The 19,603-nt window shown below is 40.6% G+C and overlaps 1 protein-coding gene across 8 annotated transcripts in view; it reads right to left on the reverse strand.

The window, feature by feature from the left end:
- LOC146300675 (ankyrin repeat and IBR domain-containing protein 1-like) overlaps window positions 1-19,603 on the reverse strand; it is a 100,270-nt gene that overhangs the window by 40,642 nt on the left and 40,025 nt on the right. For 7 of the 8 annotated variants that reach the window (XM_084704356.1, XM_084704364.1, XM_084704348.1 and 4 more), the window contains 2 exons: window positions 3,702-3,790; window positions 3,464-3,608 (listed from right to left, as the gene is read on the reverse strand). The exons of the other annotated variant lie outside the window; for it this stretch is intronic. In XM_084704356.1, the coding sequence (XP_084560482.1) occupies window positions 3,464-3,608; window positions 3,702-3,790 (234 nt within the window). The remainder of the gene's footprint in view (window positions 1-3,463; window positions 3,609-3,701; window positions 3,791-19,603) is intronic. 8 annotated transcript variants of the gene reach the window in all.

The following is a 19,603-nucleotide window of genomic DNA, read 5'->3' on the forward strand; positions in this document are numbered from 1 at the left end:
TTGTCTTTACAAAAATGTCATTTTGAAATAAATAAATGTATTTATTTATTGATGTAGGCAAATGGATTCAGCTATATCATTACATGATGCTATATTTATTTATTTCCATATATTTTAATATCAGGGTTTATTTCATATTGATGTATTTATCTATTTATTTACCAATCTATTTATTTCTTTAATTGTGACTAACATGGCTTTTCATAATCGTTCAGTGTAGCAAACCAGGGGAGTCAGAACAGCCATTCCGCCACCGAAGGCGGGTACATAGATTTCAATTCGGGGAGGTGATAGAAGGAGTATATCTGCCTGTCGAAATGCTACAGCCACTTGGCACATGGCAGTGGTCACACCTGGAGCCCATCAGGGGAGGGCATAAAGGGAGCCAGCCCAAGGCCGCAGGACGGAGAGAGGACCAGAGAGACAACCCTGGAGGAGCGTTGCCCAAACAAGAGCCTGGCTGGAACCACCTGACCTTTTCCTCTGCTTTTACCCCCACAGAACCACACCCCATGAAGGACAACAGACCCCAGATGGGAAAAAACCTGAGTTAAAGTTTGTCCGCTACCCTTACCCTGAAATCTATTAGTAAAATAACAATTTGTTTACGACTCAATTTGTGAAGTGTCTGAGTCCTATTTTATTGTGTATCGGGCCTTCAAGTCCCCTGGATTGCTACAACCGGTCAAGGTAAAGTGTAACATGCAAACTTGATCTTTCGTCTGCAAACTGCGTTACTCTCTCATGTCACGTGACCAAAGTAAAATCACAGCCTTTGATATTATCGCAAATGCAACTAGAGAGGGTACAATTTCAGGGGAAATTGTAGGGTGTGCTTGCTTGCGTTGGTTGCAGGGGTCCATATTTAAATTACATTTTACAACTAATTTTGTATAAAAATGCATAGCCTACTTATTATTTATAAAGATTAAATAGATTCTTTTCTGCTCATTTACAACTCAAAATACTAATAGTGAAGAGTAGAATGAAATAGTTGTCTTCTCATTTCCCCTGCAAGAGGGAATGGTGATCAGCAACCACATTGAATCAAAACGAATACATTTGGCAGACCGTGTAAAAATTGACCTAATCTCTGACTTAATCGTCATTGTAAGTTTTTCCCTTAATATTTTCAGGCATTTAGCCTACTCATATTGTATTCATTCAATAATAAAGAACCCCCTTTAAAGTTTATTTTAACAACAACATTACCAGCAGTAGCTATCTCAGATGGAATCGCGATTCAAATAGTACCATCTCTTAACTGAAAAACGTAAATAAGCTTGACATTTATTTAGGGGAAAGTCAGTAATTCATTAAAATGTCAGTGGTAGCAATCATTGTCAGTAACAAGGCAAAATGCGATATAGCCGTGTGGAGAAGCTGCCCCGGTAAATTGTAGGCTACTCCTACTACTAGACCGTTGTACAGTCCAGTTGATATGAATTTTTTTCATGAACAGATTGACAAAGTTAAGGCTGTGGCAATGGAGTTCAGTTTAGTAGTCACTAGTCAGATAGTTTCACCTATTGAAAGACTTTTGATTTAAGTAAGGGTAGTGCCGAACATGTGCCGCCGTTTCGTTTGACTTTCTACTGTAAACAGTTGTGGAGATGTTTTTGTTAGTTAGCTACAGTACTAGACTAGTAGTAGGCTACAGCGTTGCAGTGAGCTACACTGGTTTGAAACCACAGGTCATGATAATTTCACCCTCAAATCGTTTACTTGTCATCTAATGTTTCTTTTGACATAATAAAGTTTAGCCATAGCTGTGGCATTGAAGGCAGTATCCTACTACTACACACTGCCAGTCTGATTGTGAGGCTAGTCAAAACAAGACGCGGTCTCACTCAAATTCCAAGTTTAACACAAATCACAAAAATATGCTGACCCGCTGGCTGTCTTCACAATAGTCATATCGTCATAACATTTCCCTCTTTCTGTTTTTTTTTTGTGTAAAATTGAACTATAAATTTACGAAAATACTAGCTACAATGACGCTTTTGGTCTCACGGGCGACCCGCACTCGTTCAACTTCGTTGAACTCGTTCAGACTTTCACGACGTAAATCAAAAATCTGTGATGGCAGTTCCACTCGAAATCGCTTTCTCAACAAAGTCCAATGGTTGGGAATTTTTGGAGGGGTGTTTTTCACTCATAATCCAAGCTTCAATTTGCGTGCTAGAACGTCTCTATCACCTAGACTAGGCTACAGCGTTGCAGTGAGCTACACTGGTTTGAAACCACAAGTAATGATAATTTCACCCACAAATCGTTTACCTGTAATCTAATGTCATAATAAATCCTACAACTAAAATGTATTTGTGAGGAGTGGTTATTTTAACGATTGAAAACAGATGCATCATAGACCGCTGTAGAATGTGTTGCCAGGGCTACAGAGGTTAATGTCACAATGCTAATGCTTCAGTGAAATAGAAGATTACTGTTTACGAAAGTAAATGTACTTCCTTAATAATATTAGCTTATATTGTACATTACAAACTACAATTGTGTGTCATATCACGAAGTAAAATTAGCAAATAGTTATCACCCAGGCCTCTTTGCTTGTGGCGTTTCTGCAGCTGTCTTGCAGTAAAGCAGTTAGCCTAGCCATCTCCCAGAAGTTAACAAGCTGCTAAACTAATGTTCTGCTAGAGATAGTCACGCAAGTTTTCGTGACGTTAGTGGCGTCACTTTTCTCCACAAAAACTCAATGTCAACTTAAAATGTTCAACGGAACGTAAATCCCAATACAAGCAACTCAATCGTTACCAAGACTAAACTTTTGACACCTAGGTTGTCTATGTTGTTCCAATATTGACTGAGTTTTAGGGGTGTGAAGAGAAACAATAATAATAATAGTGGCGTCACTTTTCTCCACAAAAACTCAATGTCTACTTAAAATTGTGCAACGGAACGTAAATCCCAATACAAGCAACTCAATCGCTACCAGGACAAAACTTTTGACACCTAGGTTGTCTATGTAGTCCAAATATTGACTGAGTTTTAGGGGTGTGCAGAGAAACAAAAATAATAATAATATATATGTGAGATAACAAAGGTTGTTCTCTTGCCGAAGGCAAGCACACCCAATAAATTGTTCAGCCCTACTCTGCACAATAAGCAATAAACAACACCAGAACAACTGAAGCAGTAAACTTTGCATACACAAAATGTATGTCACCGCCAATACTTTTGGCCACAACTATGTACCTGAGGATATGGAGTAGCACTATCAGATAAAATACCTTTATATACCAGAAGGTAAAGGTATTTTAGTGTTGACTCAATAATGTAATGTAATTATAGTAGTTTATAGTAGTTTGTGTAGTAATGACACAAACTACTATATTTTGTTTATTTGAACTGGGACTTGATTGACAGAAAGAACATGTCTTATTTGTACTGAAATAATATATTTCCCTGTGCAATAGATTCGTGTTGGGTTTGACAATGTGAATACCTTGATGTCAAACTGGAGATAACGCTTATCCATCTCCCTGGAAACCACGCTTTCAATGACCTCCACAGGCACTAGCTGGAAGCAGTCGTAAGCAGGGCAGAAGATGTTGTGGGCTTCCCCCTCCTGAATCTTAAGGTTCAGGAACCTTACACGTACCAAGATACAGACACACATTTTGGTGACCACTCCTGAGCTATTGCACACAAATGAATTACTAATAAACAAGCAAGCAACTCACCCTTCCCAGCATGCCCGGCAGAACTCGTGACCACATGACATGTCAATGGGATCCTCAAAGATGGAGATGGTGCTCATGCAGATACCACACTATCAAAAATACAAGATAAAAAAAGATTAAGAGAAATAATTGAGAATCAAAGCATAACATGGTAGTTGATCATTAAAATCCCTCTGCCAGATGTTTTGGGGGCAAGACCAGTGCAAGACGTATAAGGTAATGGTACAATGACATAGAAGAGATACAAGATGGCAGGGGTTTCATCCAAGTTGTATGAGTGCTATCACTGTTTCTTATTTGGTTTGTTTGGAAACTGCATAGGTGAATATTCAGCATCATTTGACATCCTATGAGACCCTGAAAAGGAAATTTTCTAAAGACACTGTGTAACTGGATTGCTGTAATTGCCAGATTCAATACCATTTTTTTACTAGAATATTAAAGCACGTAACAGAGCGCTCTGTGACCAGTCATACCATACATGTATTATTACAGATCGTTCGGCAGAGAGGTGACAAATAATATACATACAGTCTTATATAGTACCTAACATCTGGTAATTTCTAACTAACAATCAATCAATAAAAGTCATTCACATTCTTCAATCACAATACAGTGACAGCTGAAACAACAGCCTTAAGGCCGATTTAGGGAATGCCTTCGTTCGTCTACATGGAATGCCCTCTTCGAGCACTGTGAGAGCCCTCGGAGAGCCCCGGAGAGCTTGACCTGCACCTCCTGAATTTTCTAACTATCCATCGTAATTTTGGATAGTTACGGATATCCCTTGGTCAGTATTGAGAACCGCTTGCGACAAGGTTGTCGTGATAAACAGGACTAACAGAATCCTTTGATCGCCATTGCTGTAAGTTTTTACAATTCATATTTCAGCTAAACAGTACAAGTAAATCAGCATCTGAATTAAAATGTGACAAGAAATGGGCAGTGTAGTTGATGAAAATGTGCGTATTTTATTGATGAAACGGCTAATTTGTAAATTTGCTCCGACTTCTCGATAACTTAGGTAAATAAACACTCGACGACAACTTCCACACAAAGACGCTTTCTCTGAGGTTGTCTTTGACGAAAAAACGTTGCGCCACCTACTCTTCTGGCGGTGTTTTTTTTTCAGCACCCACAGCCTACGGAGAATCATAAACTAAGTCTATTCGTCCGTATCCGTCCGCCCGCCCATCCATCAACGGAGTCGGAGTAGCATATTGCAGTCTTAAGATCTAATGCCTTGGAGCTCCTTCCTCCCAGGTGACAAGAACTCTCAAGTCACCCAGACTTCACGTCTCCAAGTTAGGTGGTCAACTATCCCTTGTGGGGTCCTTTCCAAACAAATGTTAATTAATACAAACAATGAACTCACTATTCTTCACAATGGATTGTATACGATATAAGATCAAACAGCTGTTTTATTAGCACGAATGCCTCCTTCTGACCCTTTCAAGAACTTCCCTTCCAGGTCATGAATATAGATTGAAAGGATATAGGAAGAGCCCACCCTAAAAGATCTACAGTCTGCAGGGTGGTAAAACACCTTTTCCTTTGCCCCCCTCTTGATCCGACTTAGACTAGTCTCAAGACGTTAATGAACAAAGGAGCTTTGCAGTTTACTAATAAAACATATTTATCCTAAAATGTCCATAACAACCCCCGACCAGGTTCCGCTCTGGTCATGGGGATGCTGTGTAGAGGATATTGGTGCTATACACCCCTAGAACTTTCAACAAAACCAGCATCTTTCCTCAACTCAGATAAAGGATGCAAAATGGCTGTTTATCAATCCGAAGAATACGAAGAATGTACTTGTGTTCTTGAGAAGAATGTTCTTGCCAAGTGTCCTTGAAAGAATGGTCTTGTAAGACCGTGAGGATGGAGAACGCACCTATGTAGATTGAGATGCGTGTGTGCTTGGCAATTGCGTAGACTCAGCTCATTAAGGCAGCGGTATGACAGCAACACTAGCATTATCAGCGCAACCTTTGATAAACTTTTGGTGTTTAGCGTTTGTGTATTATATGTCTGTTTAAGGCTCACACTTTAATAAAGTTAGACCAACTCAACTAGTCTTTCCCTCATCTGTCCATATTTTAGTGCCATGAGTTTGAGAAACGCTCGCGGCCAGCTAGTTAGATATTTACACCCCTAATGAAGACAATGTATAGCCATATTCATATAATTGGTATGACTTCTCAAAAGTAAAAATCCACTACAAAGCCAATAAACTGTCCCTCTAATAGTAATTACATTTTGTGCTGTTGATTTGTTTGCCTTTATTAAGGGATTCCTTTGTCTAATGATATCTTGGGACATCCCGTGTGTGACACATGATAACTTGTGATAACAGCTGAATTGATACGGCCGCCATTTTGAATTAATGAAAAAAAAACGTTTCTTTCTCAACTACTCCTAACAAAGTGTGTCCAATCTTCACCAAATTTGGCAAAGATTATCTTCAGACCAAGCCTCACAAAAGCCATCAGTATTTAGATTTTCGAAACCGTTTGCCCGGTACAGCCAGTCAAAATGTGCAGTTTACACCAATCTTGCTGCATGCACTCAGAACCCTGTTCTGTGGATGTTTAAAATGTTCTCTGGGTCATTTGACTGCTTGGCCACCTCATTGCTGCTTGCAGCTATATTTACTAATGCAGTTTCCAAGCAAACCAAATACCACTGCATTGAACTGAATAACGTTATCTAGCTAATCAAAAAATTTGAGCAAATTTACAAATGAGCAGTTTCTTGAAAAAAAATATATCCGATATTCAGAAACTACACTGCCCATTTCTCGTCAGATCTCGTAATGACTTGTGGGATATCAGATGCGTTCTCGCTGGCCAAGTCACCAACTAATGCATCTCGATCAAAGTGGCAGATCAAGAACACATCCGGGCAATTTAGGCTTTCTTGGTGACTTGTGTTCTTTGGATTGGAACCGTACTTGGGCAATGAAAGATTACATCAAACGAGTTCACAAGGACACAAGAACGGAAAAAAAACGTAGATTGATAAACCCCCAATTTCTGCCATGGTCCACATGCATCAGAATCAGAATCGAGTTTAATTGCTAAGTAAGTGGTCACAAACAAGGAATTTACTTTGGTGGGCAGGTGCAAACAGTGAACATTTAAACGTAAGTAGAAAAAGTACAACAAAATAAAATAAACTACTGGCAGAGCAATACAATATAATATAAAAATACAATATAATATAAAGTTGCAATGTATATAAAATACAAAGTAGAATAATATAGAATAAAAATAATACTGAATATGTTAAAAGTGACAGAGTGTATGGGAGCGTGAGTGTCAATGTCAGTTCGGGGCCTTGTTAAAAAGGCTAGCAACGGAAGGAAAGAAACCGTTCTTGTGGCGTGAGGTTTTGGTCCTAATGGACTGCAGCCTTCTGCCGGAGGGGAGTGGTTGAAGGAGTAAAGGGGGAGTAATTGGTCACAATCTTCTTTGCTCGCCTCAGGGTCCTCGAGGTGTTCAGGTCCTCGAGGGTAGGCAGATTGCAGCCAATCACCTCTTCTCTGCCGTGCGGATGATACGATGCAGTCTGCTCTTGTCCTTGGCAGTGGCAGCAGGGTACCAGATGGTGATAAAAGAGCTGAGGATGGACTCAATGATGGCTGTGTAGAAGTGCACCATCATTGTCCTTGGCGGGTTGAATTTCTTTAGCTGCCGCAGGAAGTACATCCTCTGCTGTGCTTTCTTGGTGAGGGAGCTGATGTTCAGTTCCCACTTCAGGTCCTGGGAGAGGATAGTACCCAGGAAGCGGAAGGACTCCAGTGTTGACTGGGGAGTCGCACAGGGTGATAGGGGTGAGTGGGGCTGTATTCTTTCTAAAGTCCACAACCATCTCCACTGTCTTGAGAGCATTGAGCTTTAAGTTGTTCTAGCTACACCAGATAAACAGGTTTTGAGCTTCCCACCTGTAGTCCGATTTATCTCCACCAGAGATGAGCCCGGTGTCCTCTGCAAACTTCAGGAGTTTGACGGACGGATGACTGGAGGAGCAGCTGTTAGCGTACAGGGAGAAGAGCAGAGGAGAAAGGACGCAGCCCTGAGAGGATCCGGTCCTTATGGACCAGGAGTCAGAGACTTGTGTTCCCAGCTTAACAAACTGCTTCCTGTCAGACAGGAAGTCTGTGATCCACCTGCAAGTGGAGTCGGGCACATTCAGCTGGGAGAGCTTGTCCTGAAGCAGGGAGGGTGATGGTGTTGAAGGCAGAGCTGAAGTCCACAAACAGGATCCTGGCGTAGGTTTCTGGGGAGTCCAGGTGCTGGAGGGCGAAGTGGAGGGCCATGTTGACTGCGTCGTCTACAGACCTGTTGGCTCTGTAGGCAAACTGCAGGGGGTCCAGGAGAGGGTCTGTGATGGCTTTGAGGTGTACCAAGACCAGGCACTTGAAAAACTTAATTACCACAGAGGTCAGGGCAACGGGTCTGTAGTCATTAAGTCCAGTTGGCCTTGGCTTTTTGGGCACAGAGATGATGGTGGAGGACTTGAGACAGGCTGGCACATGGCATGTCTCCAGGGAGGTGTTAAAGATGTTAGTAAACACTGGAGACAGCTGGTCAGCGCACTGCTTGAGGGTGGCAGGAGAGACAGAATCTGGCCCAGCTACTTTGTGGGGGTTCTGCCTCTTGAACAGTCTCACATTCTCTCCTGAATGAAGAGAGTCATCACTGTGGTGAGGGGGTTGGGGGGGGGGAACGCTTGGGTGGGAAGGGGTGTTTCAGGACAGTCCAATTGTCTTTCAAATCTGCAGTAGAGCTCGTTCAGGTCGTTGGCCAGTCGTTAGGGGTTTGGGGGGCTCTGGGCTTGTAGTTGGTGATCTGCCTGAGCCCTCTCCAGGCAGAAGCAGACTCGTTTGCAGAGAACTGTTGTTGTAGTCTCTCCGAGTACAGTCGTTTAGCCTCTCTCACCGCCTTGCTAAACCTGTTCTTCGACTCCTGGAATCTGTCTCTATCCCCACTACAAAAAGCTTCCTCCTCCTCCAGCCGCAACCTTTTGAGCTTTCAAGAGAACCAGGGCTTGTTGTTGTTGAAATTCACCCTGGTGCGTGTTGAGATACAGCAGTCCTCACAGAAGCTGATGAACAACATCAAATTTCAAGTTTCAAGTCTTTTATTGTCAGGTACACAGAACAACACAAGGTCAGACTGGGCACTGAAATTCTTAAGACAAGACAACGCAAGCACCTGGCATAACATACATATAAGTACACAGAATATAATCTACATCTATGCTGAGTTTAAATAAGTGAAACTGCCTAAATATACAGATAGCAATAATTAATCGACTATACTAACCCTAATACTAAAGCTTCCTAAATTACAGATAACAATAAATAAATAATACACTATACTAACCCTAAATGCAGGAAGAAGAGGCGCTTGCGGGCCGATTTGACCACCTTGTCCGTGTGAACAGACCAGGTGAGGTTGTTACTGATGTTCACCCCGAGGAACTTGAAGCAGCTGACCTTCTCCACTTCAGATCGATTGATGAGTAGGGGTGCATGCTCCTCCTCCTGCCGCCTCCTATAGTCCACAATCATCTCCTTGGTCTTGCTGATGTTGAGAGAGAGGTTATTGTCCTGACACCATGATGACAGGGTGTCAACCTCCTCTCTGTAGGCTGACTTGTCATTGTCAGAGATAAGGCCCACGATGGTTGTGTCATCAGCAAACTTAACAAGGAGGTTGGAGCTGTGCGTTGCCGCATAGTCGTGAGGAAACAAGCCTCTGTGAGTTCATCCAGACTATTGGAAGCAGTCGAGAACATATCCCAGTCAGTACAGTCCAAGCACGCCCGCAGATCCTCGATAACCTTACTGGTCTACTGTTTTGATGTCCTCGGAACAGGTTTACAGAGCTTCCATTTACAGTGTTCCCTTCTCTGGTGGGGCATTTGATGAATTGTCTGTATTTGGGGAGTTTGCAGCTGAGATTACCCTTGTTAAAGTTGCCAAGTACAATAACCAGGGAATCCGGACTTCTTCGCTCCACACAGAATCTGGTCGGTGAGCATGCGTTGGGCCTCTTTAACCTGAGAACCCGGCCGCAAGTACACTCCTACCAGAATGAGTGACGCGAATAAAAAGGTTTACAGTTTATAAATGTAGCTCTCTGCTACATAAAAGATGATTCCAGATCCAGGGAACAATGTTGCAGAATCACTGTCACATCTACACACCAGCCACTGTTGATGTAGAAACAGATACCACCTCCTTTCGTTTTGCCGCTTGCCGATTGCTGTGTCTAGATCAGCTCTCACGAGTTGAAAGCCTGGCAGTTGTACAGCGGCGTCCGGGATCAAATCACACAGCCATGTCTCCGTGAAGCACAAAACCGAAGATGAAAGAAAGTCTCTGTTTTTCACTATCAGTAGCTGAAGTTCGTCCACTTTGTTGCACAGTGAACGTAAAAAGACAGGAAAAAAACTTGCGCTCTCGCTCACTTTCCCCTTTTACGTCCCTTCACTGCTTGAGCCAAGCCTAGCATGGCTTTGACTAGAATGCCCACTAATTCTGCTGCTGGAAGCAGAAAAGTGGGAGAAATCATCAGGAGTTGTAGTCCTGATGTTAAGAAATACTTTTATTGTTGGAGAACCCCGGAAATCTTGGCAGAACACTGAATTAACAGACAAAACAGCGTGCACCTAACTACCGAGAGAGCCGTCATCGGCACCATCTTGAACAGAGCTTTGCATGCAAAGAAAAGGACTACAGCAAACAAAACCAAGGTTTGATGAACTTATCAAAAGCCTCATATGATAATAATCAGCTGTTACACATGCATACACACTCACATAAGGCAAGGTTTTTCCTGGCTCAAAATGAGGCAGTGGTAACCTAATTACAAGTATTAATTATTTGTTGTAATAATTATGATTAAAGAAAATGACAATTATCATGTTATGGCATATTGAATTTATTATAAATAAGCTTTGATTTACACATTTCATAACCTGCAAAATGTGGCTTTATTACAGGGTAGTTGAACACTTTAGTTTCTCACGATTATCTGTAGAACTGGAAACTCTGCAAAGATCAAAATGTCGTAGGTGTTCTCTATATAATATCTCTATTAATTCCAGGAATCTGTGTGTGTGTGTCCTACTTTAGTTTCTCATGATTATCTCGAGAACCGGGCACTCTGCAAATTTCAACATGTTGCAGGTGTCCTCTATATAATCCAACAGAGTGCAGTGCCGCGATTGTTCGGATCAGCATTTCATTACTTTTTTAAGCAATTCTCATCTTTCACGTGAGCTTCATGGGAACTAATTCCAGCCCCTTCATCCTGATAAGTCATCTGGTCATCCCTTTCCCTTCACTGTGACACTCAGCAACTTTCGCAAGCATTTGCACTAGGATGGTATTGGAGGCTATATGATAACTTCAGTGAATTTTTATTTATTTTTATAAACTAATGCATTTAACAAAGGCATTTCGCAATTAAATTAAACTAAGCTCTTGATACACCAGAATTCGTAGCAAGGAAAATAGGGATATTCTGCTTTGTTATTTAGAAGCAAATTCACTTTGACAACCGATATGACCATAGTGCTGACTGTTGGCGTAACATTGAATCGGCTGCTTTCAAATGGGTTTGCTGACATACTTTCAGTACAGATCAGTGAATTCTGTTAATAAACTTGTGTTTACTGATGTCAAAACTGCCTGCACATTGCAAATGTACATGCAAGCTGTATGACAAATTAGGCCTACAAATATGACTGGCTCAATCATTGTGCATGTAATGACTTCTGTTATGAACTAAATGTCTAGATGTTTGAGGTGGTAAGACAAATTAACAGAGAACCAATATAATACATTTTGATAAACATAAGCAATAATTAACGTAGGAAACAGCAGACAAATGAAGGTTACATAATAATTTGTATGAAACCACTGAGAACTGTTATCACCAACTGCATCACGGGCATTGCGCACCAGTGGCATTAAAGCCATTGGGCCTCATTCTCAAACATTTTCTTAAGTTTCTTCTGAAATGTTTCTTACGGGCTTCAGAAAAACACGTAAGAAAAACATATCCGCCAAATTCATGAACGCTTGAAAATGTGTTCCTACGCAGCAAAAGTTTTCTGAGCTGTGCTCCCGGGAAGAGTTTTCTTAAGTTGAAAGCGCGTACTCGTGCTCCTGAATTTGCATACATACACGCCCCGACAGCTCTTTATAAGGGCACGCAACAGCAGTGACGTGTGCAGTCAGAATCGACACAATTAGGAAAGCAACAGGAACGCAAGTTATGTCCAAGCGAAAAGCAACCGGTGCACAGGTGCATCGGTGCAATACCAGTAAGATGAGCAGTGGAATTGTTCTCCACTGGATCTAACAGTGTGCACACTAAGCAAGGTTAATTATTATAATTATTTAAATCCGAGGATGTCTCTTATGGAAAGCCGTTTTATCATTTAACCAATGAATTGTTGATATCAAGAATTCGAATTTTAGATATATATATATTCATTGGTTAAATGATAAAACGGCTTGCCATAGTCTGTAGAATTGAACGAATTCACAAAATTCACGAATTTCAACGATTTCTCATAACTTCACTAACACTTCAAACACAGAGAGTTTTCTTATATTCCTTTGATCCTTGTGTTTTTTTAAGGAATCGCATTTGAAACAACTCTGGCCGATTTACGACTGCTATTTTGAGTTTGGAAAGTCTTCTGAAGTACAGAACACATCCCAGATGAGAAAACTTTTATGAATGCGTAAATATTTTCTTAAATCCAATTCAGAAGAAATTCCTTCTTAAATTCTTCTTAACTGCGTTACAGAATGAGGCTCATTGTTTTTCACAATACCATATTTTCCAGAAAATAAGCCACACCTTGTATAAGCCTCACCCCACCAGAATGGGAGCTTTGTGTTTGTAAATCGAGTATAAAACACACTGGAATATAGGACACACTTAATACGGGAACAATGATACCAAGCAATGCACGAGTATAAGCGATCTTACAGCATGTCGTTGTGTAACACACTTCGAAAACGAAAGTAAGTGCAGAATGTATGTTTTCTATTGTCCGGGAATTAACTAATATTTAAAAACGTGCTATAAGCCTCATCGAAATATAAGCCGCATCACCACAAGAAAAAATTTTAATCAGCGTATAAGCCTTACAAACATTTGTGCGATCTGACTCAATAGCTGCTGGACATTGCAGATTCAGCTAAAAGCCTACTAATAATAAGACTCGTATCACCAGTCCTGTTGTAACCGAATGCCGATGGTATTTAGTATTTCTTACAATGTACTACAAATTAAAAATATTGTTTGTTGCAAATCATCAGAGCGCGCTTATCACTGCCTGAAAACTTGCAGCATGGGAAGCTGAGTGGAGAACGGTGCAACAGAGAAAGATTTTGTTGTCTTGGCCGGAGAAGATAGTGTTATTCGATTTGGATGTGATTCTTATAATAGGCATATTAATTTTTCAACCCAGCGCGTTAGCATGAGCGAAGTAGGGCTAGGCCAACTTACGTTTTTCAGGTGGTAGGCTATATCACATTCGGCGTTGAACTATGAACAAAAAAAACGTTGTTGGCAGAGTTTGCATTCAACGTTTTTCGAGTCACCCCGTACTTTGTAAATGTACTTTAATGATAAAATTAATACTTCAATGTACTTTTACCAAATTTCTTTGCCATTTTGACTAATAACACCAACAAAGTAGGCTATGGCAGAGTTTGTAGTTCTGTAGCCAATTGTGCTTGTGCTGTGTGCAAAATACCAAACCAAAACAAAGCGCAGATTAACGAGGGAAAACAGTTAAACCTTTTCTTTTAAAAATGTTTTCATTTTATGCCGCTAGCTAGCCAACTTTGCTAAACAAAAAGCTGAATACATTACACTGATGTGATTAGGGCTGTAACAACGATCGATTAAATTGATTAAAATCGATTATTAAAAGCATTGGCAACAAATGTCAATATCGAATCGTTGTGTCGTGCGATTATTACGCCACTCAATATGTCGCGGAGATGTTTGAGTAATTTAAAAAAAAGTTTCGTTGAGCGCGGAGCGGAGGTAGAGGAAAGGCCATCGGAGAGACATTGTTGAGTAACGTTCTGAAACACATGGCAGAGGCAGAGCAATCAGTACGACCCAAGTCATCCAAGGTGTGGGAGCATTTCACACAAAATACTTCGAAACAGTGTGTTAATTGACCGAGGTGTAGTTAGTTTTATATTCGACATTCGTCTCATATTCGGAAGACGCTTCTTTGCAGCATCGCGTTAGGGACCGGGTGAAAACAACCCATACCATTTAAACATTTTTAGACTTTTAAAATATTTTTGGGAATGTAAAACCTCAAACAGACACCAGAGCATCTTAAAGGGGCAATTGACTGTATTTTGGGGGTATTTCACACTGTTCCTTAAAGTCTCCAAATAGGGTATGTAACATTGGTTGGGTTGAAAATGGCCCGGGTGCTGTTCTATGCCCACTGACAGATCCTCTGAAAAAATTCCCGCTAGCTTTTCTCCTTTTATGGTATGCTCATTAATATTTAGATAAGCTGCACGCTGACTGGTTGGTTTTCAACGAGTGAAGCTGGGGAGCAAAAACGCAACACGGCCAACAGCAGCACTCGCTGAAACACCGAAGTTGGAGACTTGAAATAAAAACGTGCAAATAAATCTATTGTGTCTACACAACACTGTTTTCAACAGATTGACTTTATATCATTTGAAATGATAACATTACTTGTTTCCACTTCTGTTGTTGAAGCAAACTGGATTGACTTGGGTGGGTAGAACGTTAGGCTACAGCTTAGCAACCAAACCATATCCTGATTCTACTCGGCTTCAGTTAGCTAGCTAGCTCTAGATATCTTGCTGAAAAATAACATGACCAAGATCTGGACAAACATGCATAGTGAATTGTAGATTTACATTACACATGTTATTTATTTGAATGAAACACAGTCAGGAACATGAATCAACGTTAGCCCCATTGCCAATAAACTAGGCTAAATTATCACACATTCTACCAATGCTCTTGCGTTAGCAAGCTAAACTTGTTTACATGTCTACAGTCTAGGTGTTACAACTAGTAACAGTTACTTGCAATGCTACTGTTGGAAAAATTGAAGATGTAACATTTATCCTGTATAAGAATGATTCTGTGTTCAGTATTACTTGGGTGCAAAGAAAAGTCTAACCCCAAATCTGAGCTGTGAGTAAACATTCAAGACCCTTATCTTGGGGCTGAGGACTAAGAAAAGGGGGGTTTTGGTTGTTTTAAGGATATACTGTGTGACAAAGACTATAAGTGGAGACGCAAGGTCTGACCATTTGTTGACACTTATGTGAAGGAGCTTTTACGACATCAGGAGATCCTGTTGTTGTTGTGTTTCAATCAGGGTTGATGTCGTAAACACGCACGCACTCAAACACGCACGCACACACGCGCACCAGGTCTATGCAAGGAGCCAATGAAGAAGAGCAATGGAACATTTGCATGCCTTTGTCTTAACCAATGACTGTAAAGAGCGGTTCTGCTTAAATAGCTAGCTAGCGCAACATGCTAGCAGACAAACTTTGTTGCACAATGGGGTGTGATGTTTTTGTCTCCTTGTGGGCCGGCCGCAAGCAATAAAGCTTTCTTAAACTTGTTCACCGACTGACTGTGCAATGCTTGATAGATTAGTATATCTGACAGCTACCGTATCCTGTATCAAGCACCTGCCTTTCGCCAGTTCTTTCAAATAGATTATCTATACAGGCGTTAGCAATAAGCCAGACTGCTGTTCGTTTTCTGGCTATTTTTCAGAAGCTTCCCTTCTAATGCCGACTACAGCTAGTCTAGCTAGAGTCATTTGATGTGTGTAGAAACTTATTTAGCATTCTACCTGGTATGCTATATGATACAGGAAACGTTAGCATTGCTAATAACTGTTAGCACAACATCATACCGTCCTTATAGGCGGTTGCAATGAGCATACGGTCGGAACAGCACCTCTTTCCAGGTTAAGCTTCCTAGTAAATCCTGCTTGCAATTGTCCAAGGTTGTCAAAACTGTCTTAGGTGAAATGTTCAGAGCATATGAATGATTGAGTGTCGAACTTCGCCGGGATCTTCTCATAAGACAACAGCAGCCATGCCTGTTGAATGTTTGGCTCCTTGGGAAGACTGAGTGTTAGCCTTCCCTGTAGGCTACAGCCTGGAACACAGCATTTACGAACGTGGTCCATTTTCAATATCCTTGTTATAGTTCAAAACGTTCTTCTTTGTAATTCCTTAAGTAGCTTACACAGAGCAGCGCGCAGCTAAACTAGTATCGGAGATAGACGCTACCTCGGGCTGGTCTGGATGTAAATTCTGGGGCGTGACAAAGATACAGCCAGAGCCAATAAGAGGGCGATCACCGGTCCTACGTAGGACCGGTAGCTTTGTTGAAAAGCTAGCATTTTACAGCCACATTTTTTCTTTTTGAGATTTGATTAGGAAAGAGGTGTCAATGGACTTTGATATTCACGGTATGTTCATTTTACCCACCAAACTGTCGTTATTCAACTATGACAAGGTAAAATAGGTTTTGCAGTCAATTGCCCCTTTAACAATGTCTGGTATACTTCCACACCCTTTACTTTTTCAATGAAGTTTCAAATAAAATGATAAAAAATCACTACTCTTTGATAGTAGCTTAATCCTCGCAAATCTTAACTTTTTTCAAAATTGTGTCAAAAAATCTTAAATATACACCACATTATAATAAATAAATAAATAAAGTCTGAACTACTTCCACAACCTTTCAATTTTCAATATGGTTTTAAACAGAACTCAAATAAATTGTTAATCTTGGAAAATAGCCTTAAATCCGCGCTAACTGTAGGATGGACGACTTTGCGGCGGTGACCAAAAACTTGGAGGCAGTGAATCAAAGATTTAGAGTAAATCCCAGAAGGTTTTATTAACCCGTGGCAGCAGGCACACATCCCAATATGGAGGAAAAATGACCAAAAGAAAAACCCTGGAACCCTAATTTCCACTACCTACATAACTTCACAATAACCTGACACTTTCAACAACATTTCAACTAACTCAGGTCATTTCGGCAATTATATTCCTACTTGTTCGCCAGAGGTGTGGTCGGCTGTTCCCCTTAGCCCCAACTACCTCCACCTGCTCTGCTCTGCACTTTTACCCACGCAGCCTCACCCATTGTGCCCATTATCCCCCTCCTAAATCAATTAATCTTACCATACTACCTACTCCGCCCAACTAACAATAAATACATTCACTAAAATACTACCGACATGTTAATACAAATACCATCCCGCTACACAATGTTCTAGCCCGCTAAATAGCTCCCCAGCGCTCACCTCATTCAAACACCCGTCCTCCCACCAACAAAGTCTTACGTTCCGTGCGCCCACGTTTTAAAAGACCCTTCCGACTTTCCGTCGGATCTTTCCTCTGTCCAGACACAGGATGTCACCATGTCACCGCCCAGCCCCGCACAACGTTCGCCATGCGGTGCATGGACGGCTCCCCCGCAACGGTATGTTGTTTGCTAGCGGTAACGGGCAGCCGCACCGAATAACTCACCGAAGTTATTAATAACTTTTTCAAAATTGTGTGCCTGTTTGTGCACATTCAAGATTTTTTGCACAGTGAATTTGCACTGTCAGTTCTGTTTTTGAATAAAAATAAAATGCTTCTTTGTTTTTTTTATCTGATTAATCGAAAAAAGAATCAACAGATTAATCGATTATTAAAATAATCGTTAGTTGCAGCCCTAGATGTGATGTAAAATTAATTTAGGAAACCCTTTCATGAAATAATGACTTTGATCCAAAAGACACAATATTCACCCGTATGAACTACCAGGAAATATCAGGGCGCCGCTTGAAACATTCTCGGATGGCAGTTTCGGCAGCGCTTTTCCCGGTGCACTGTTGTTATTACTATACAGCTCCACCACATCGGCGTGATGCCGCAATTGCAGTTATAAACAACAGAAATGCACCAATAGCATCGCTTTTTAGAAGAAAAAAATTCCATGAAGACACCCATCATAGTTTTGTTGAGAGCTGGAGGCGGCACAAAATTTGACTGAGGCGGCTGCCTTTTAATTCTCTATGCAGGAAAAACCCTGCATAAAGACTTGAATAACAGATTTTTTTAAATTGGGGTGTATTTCATGACTGACCTTAAATTTTGTAATCACGATGTAAGTAGACCATGCATTAGATTAGAACTGCAAACCTTTTATTTTGGACAGACCTAGAATTACTTATTTCTTTCTTAAGTGTCAGGTAGAGCAACACTGAATTGACATTTACATAATCAATCAAATCTACATAATCAGTTAGCCCTGATTTAAGCCTTTTTAACAGAAGCCATATTTAAATATGTTACTATCAACTGGGCAGGTTGACTTGGTGGAGGTCTAATCCCTCCTCCTGTGTGTTTGTACCAGCCAAACATGAAGTATTGTTTTTCCAATTTCCCGATTGTTGGTTAATTTCAAAATGCGCAACGCATGACCAATTAAAAGCCAATGTTCAAATTTTAAGATCTTTTTACAACTGCTATGCACTGAATGCCTGATGTGAACAGTAATACTTCAAACATGTTTTAAATGGTTAGGTCATTGTTTTGTTGTTTGTATCACATTATTGTACAATATACTGTATATATTTTCTATAATATGACTATATCAAATGAGGGTACGTGGTGGACTATATCATTTCAAATGGGGTACGCAGATTATGAAGTTTGAAAACTCCTGGTATTATGGGCAACACTCCGGGCATTTTATATTTTTCATGGCACTTTAGGTGTGTTTGCATAGATTCAGCAAAGTTTCCAACAGAGTAGGTATTGCAGATTATGGATGTATCAGGTGGAGGAGCGGTGCATTAGAGCAGTGCCCTTCCTCCCAAATTGCCTCTCCATCAGCCTCCATTTTTTACACAATGTAATATATTTCCATAATCAAAATTCGAAAATATAGACGCAAGCAGCAATGGCGGATTCCTCCAAAACATTGCAAAATGTATATTCACAAATTGTCACTGTATAGAAAATGAGGTAACCCTTCCTTTTACAGTCCCTTAAGTACTAGGTATTTACATAGAAAGTAAAGGGTATGTTTTGTATTTTATTGGGAATTACCTATTGGTACCAAGGTGGTAAATACAGAGATAATTTGAAGTATTTACCCATTAACTATTTACTAACGTGCTGGTTATTACTGGGTGATTTTCACTGGTCCTAATTAGGTAAAGACAGAAGACAAAACTTAGTATATACCTGGAAGCTTGTAAATATTAGTATTTAAATACCGCTGGTAGTAAGTTGGTAACTACGGGAGATATATATGGTAAATTATAACGTGTTATTGGGTAAATACCACTACTACTAAGTAGGTAAAGACGGCCAAGCTCCAGCAGAATTACGAACAAAATACTCTACTATTAACCCTGTAGTTACCTTTATGTCTGTAACAGTCCACGTCTAATGAGAATATAAGACAGTACTTTCCAATAAAATACCTTTTCAGATACATTTATCGATGATGGCCTCATTTACTTGGCTGGGATACCTACCTCCGCGGGAAGAGTTTTCCTCTACTATCATGGTAAATCTTCTAGGATACTTGGTATGTTCTTGCGCATGTTTGGACTATTTACTCAGTAAGTAATCTGAAACTGGACTGTCAAAGGAAGCCGTGTTTGTTTCCATGGTGTTACCAGGTTCTTACCATATTCTTTGTAAGCGTATACCACTTTGTCAATGTTACCCCTAGTATGAACTTGTACAATAAGTTCCAAAGTGATACCAGGTGAAACATGGCTATGTACTCAGTAAGTAATCTGAAACTGGACTG

The sequence above is a fragment of the Hypomesus nipponensis genome, chromosome 2 (genome assembly GCF_054491055.1).
Source record: "Hypomesus nipponensis isolate SF chromosome 2, ASM5449105v1, whole genome shotgun sequence".
NCBI classification, from domain to species: domain Eukaryota; kingdom Metazoa; phylum Chordata; class Actinopteri; order Osmeriformes; family Osmeridae; genus Hypomesus; species Hypomesus nipponensis.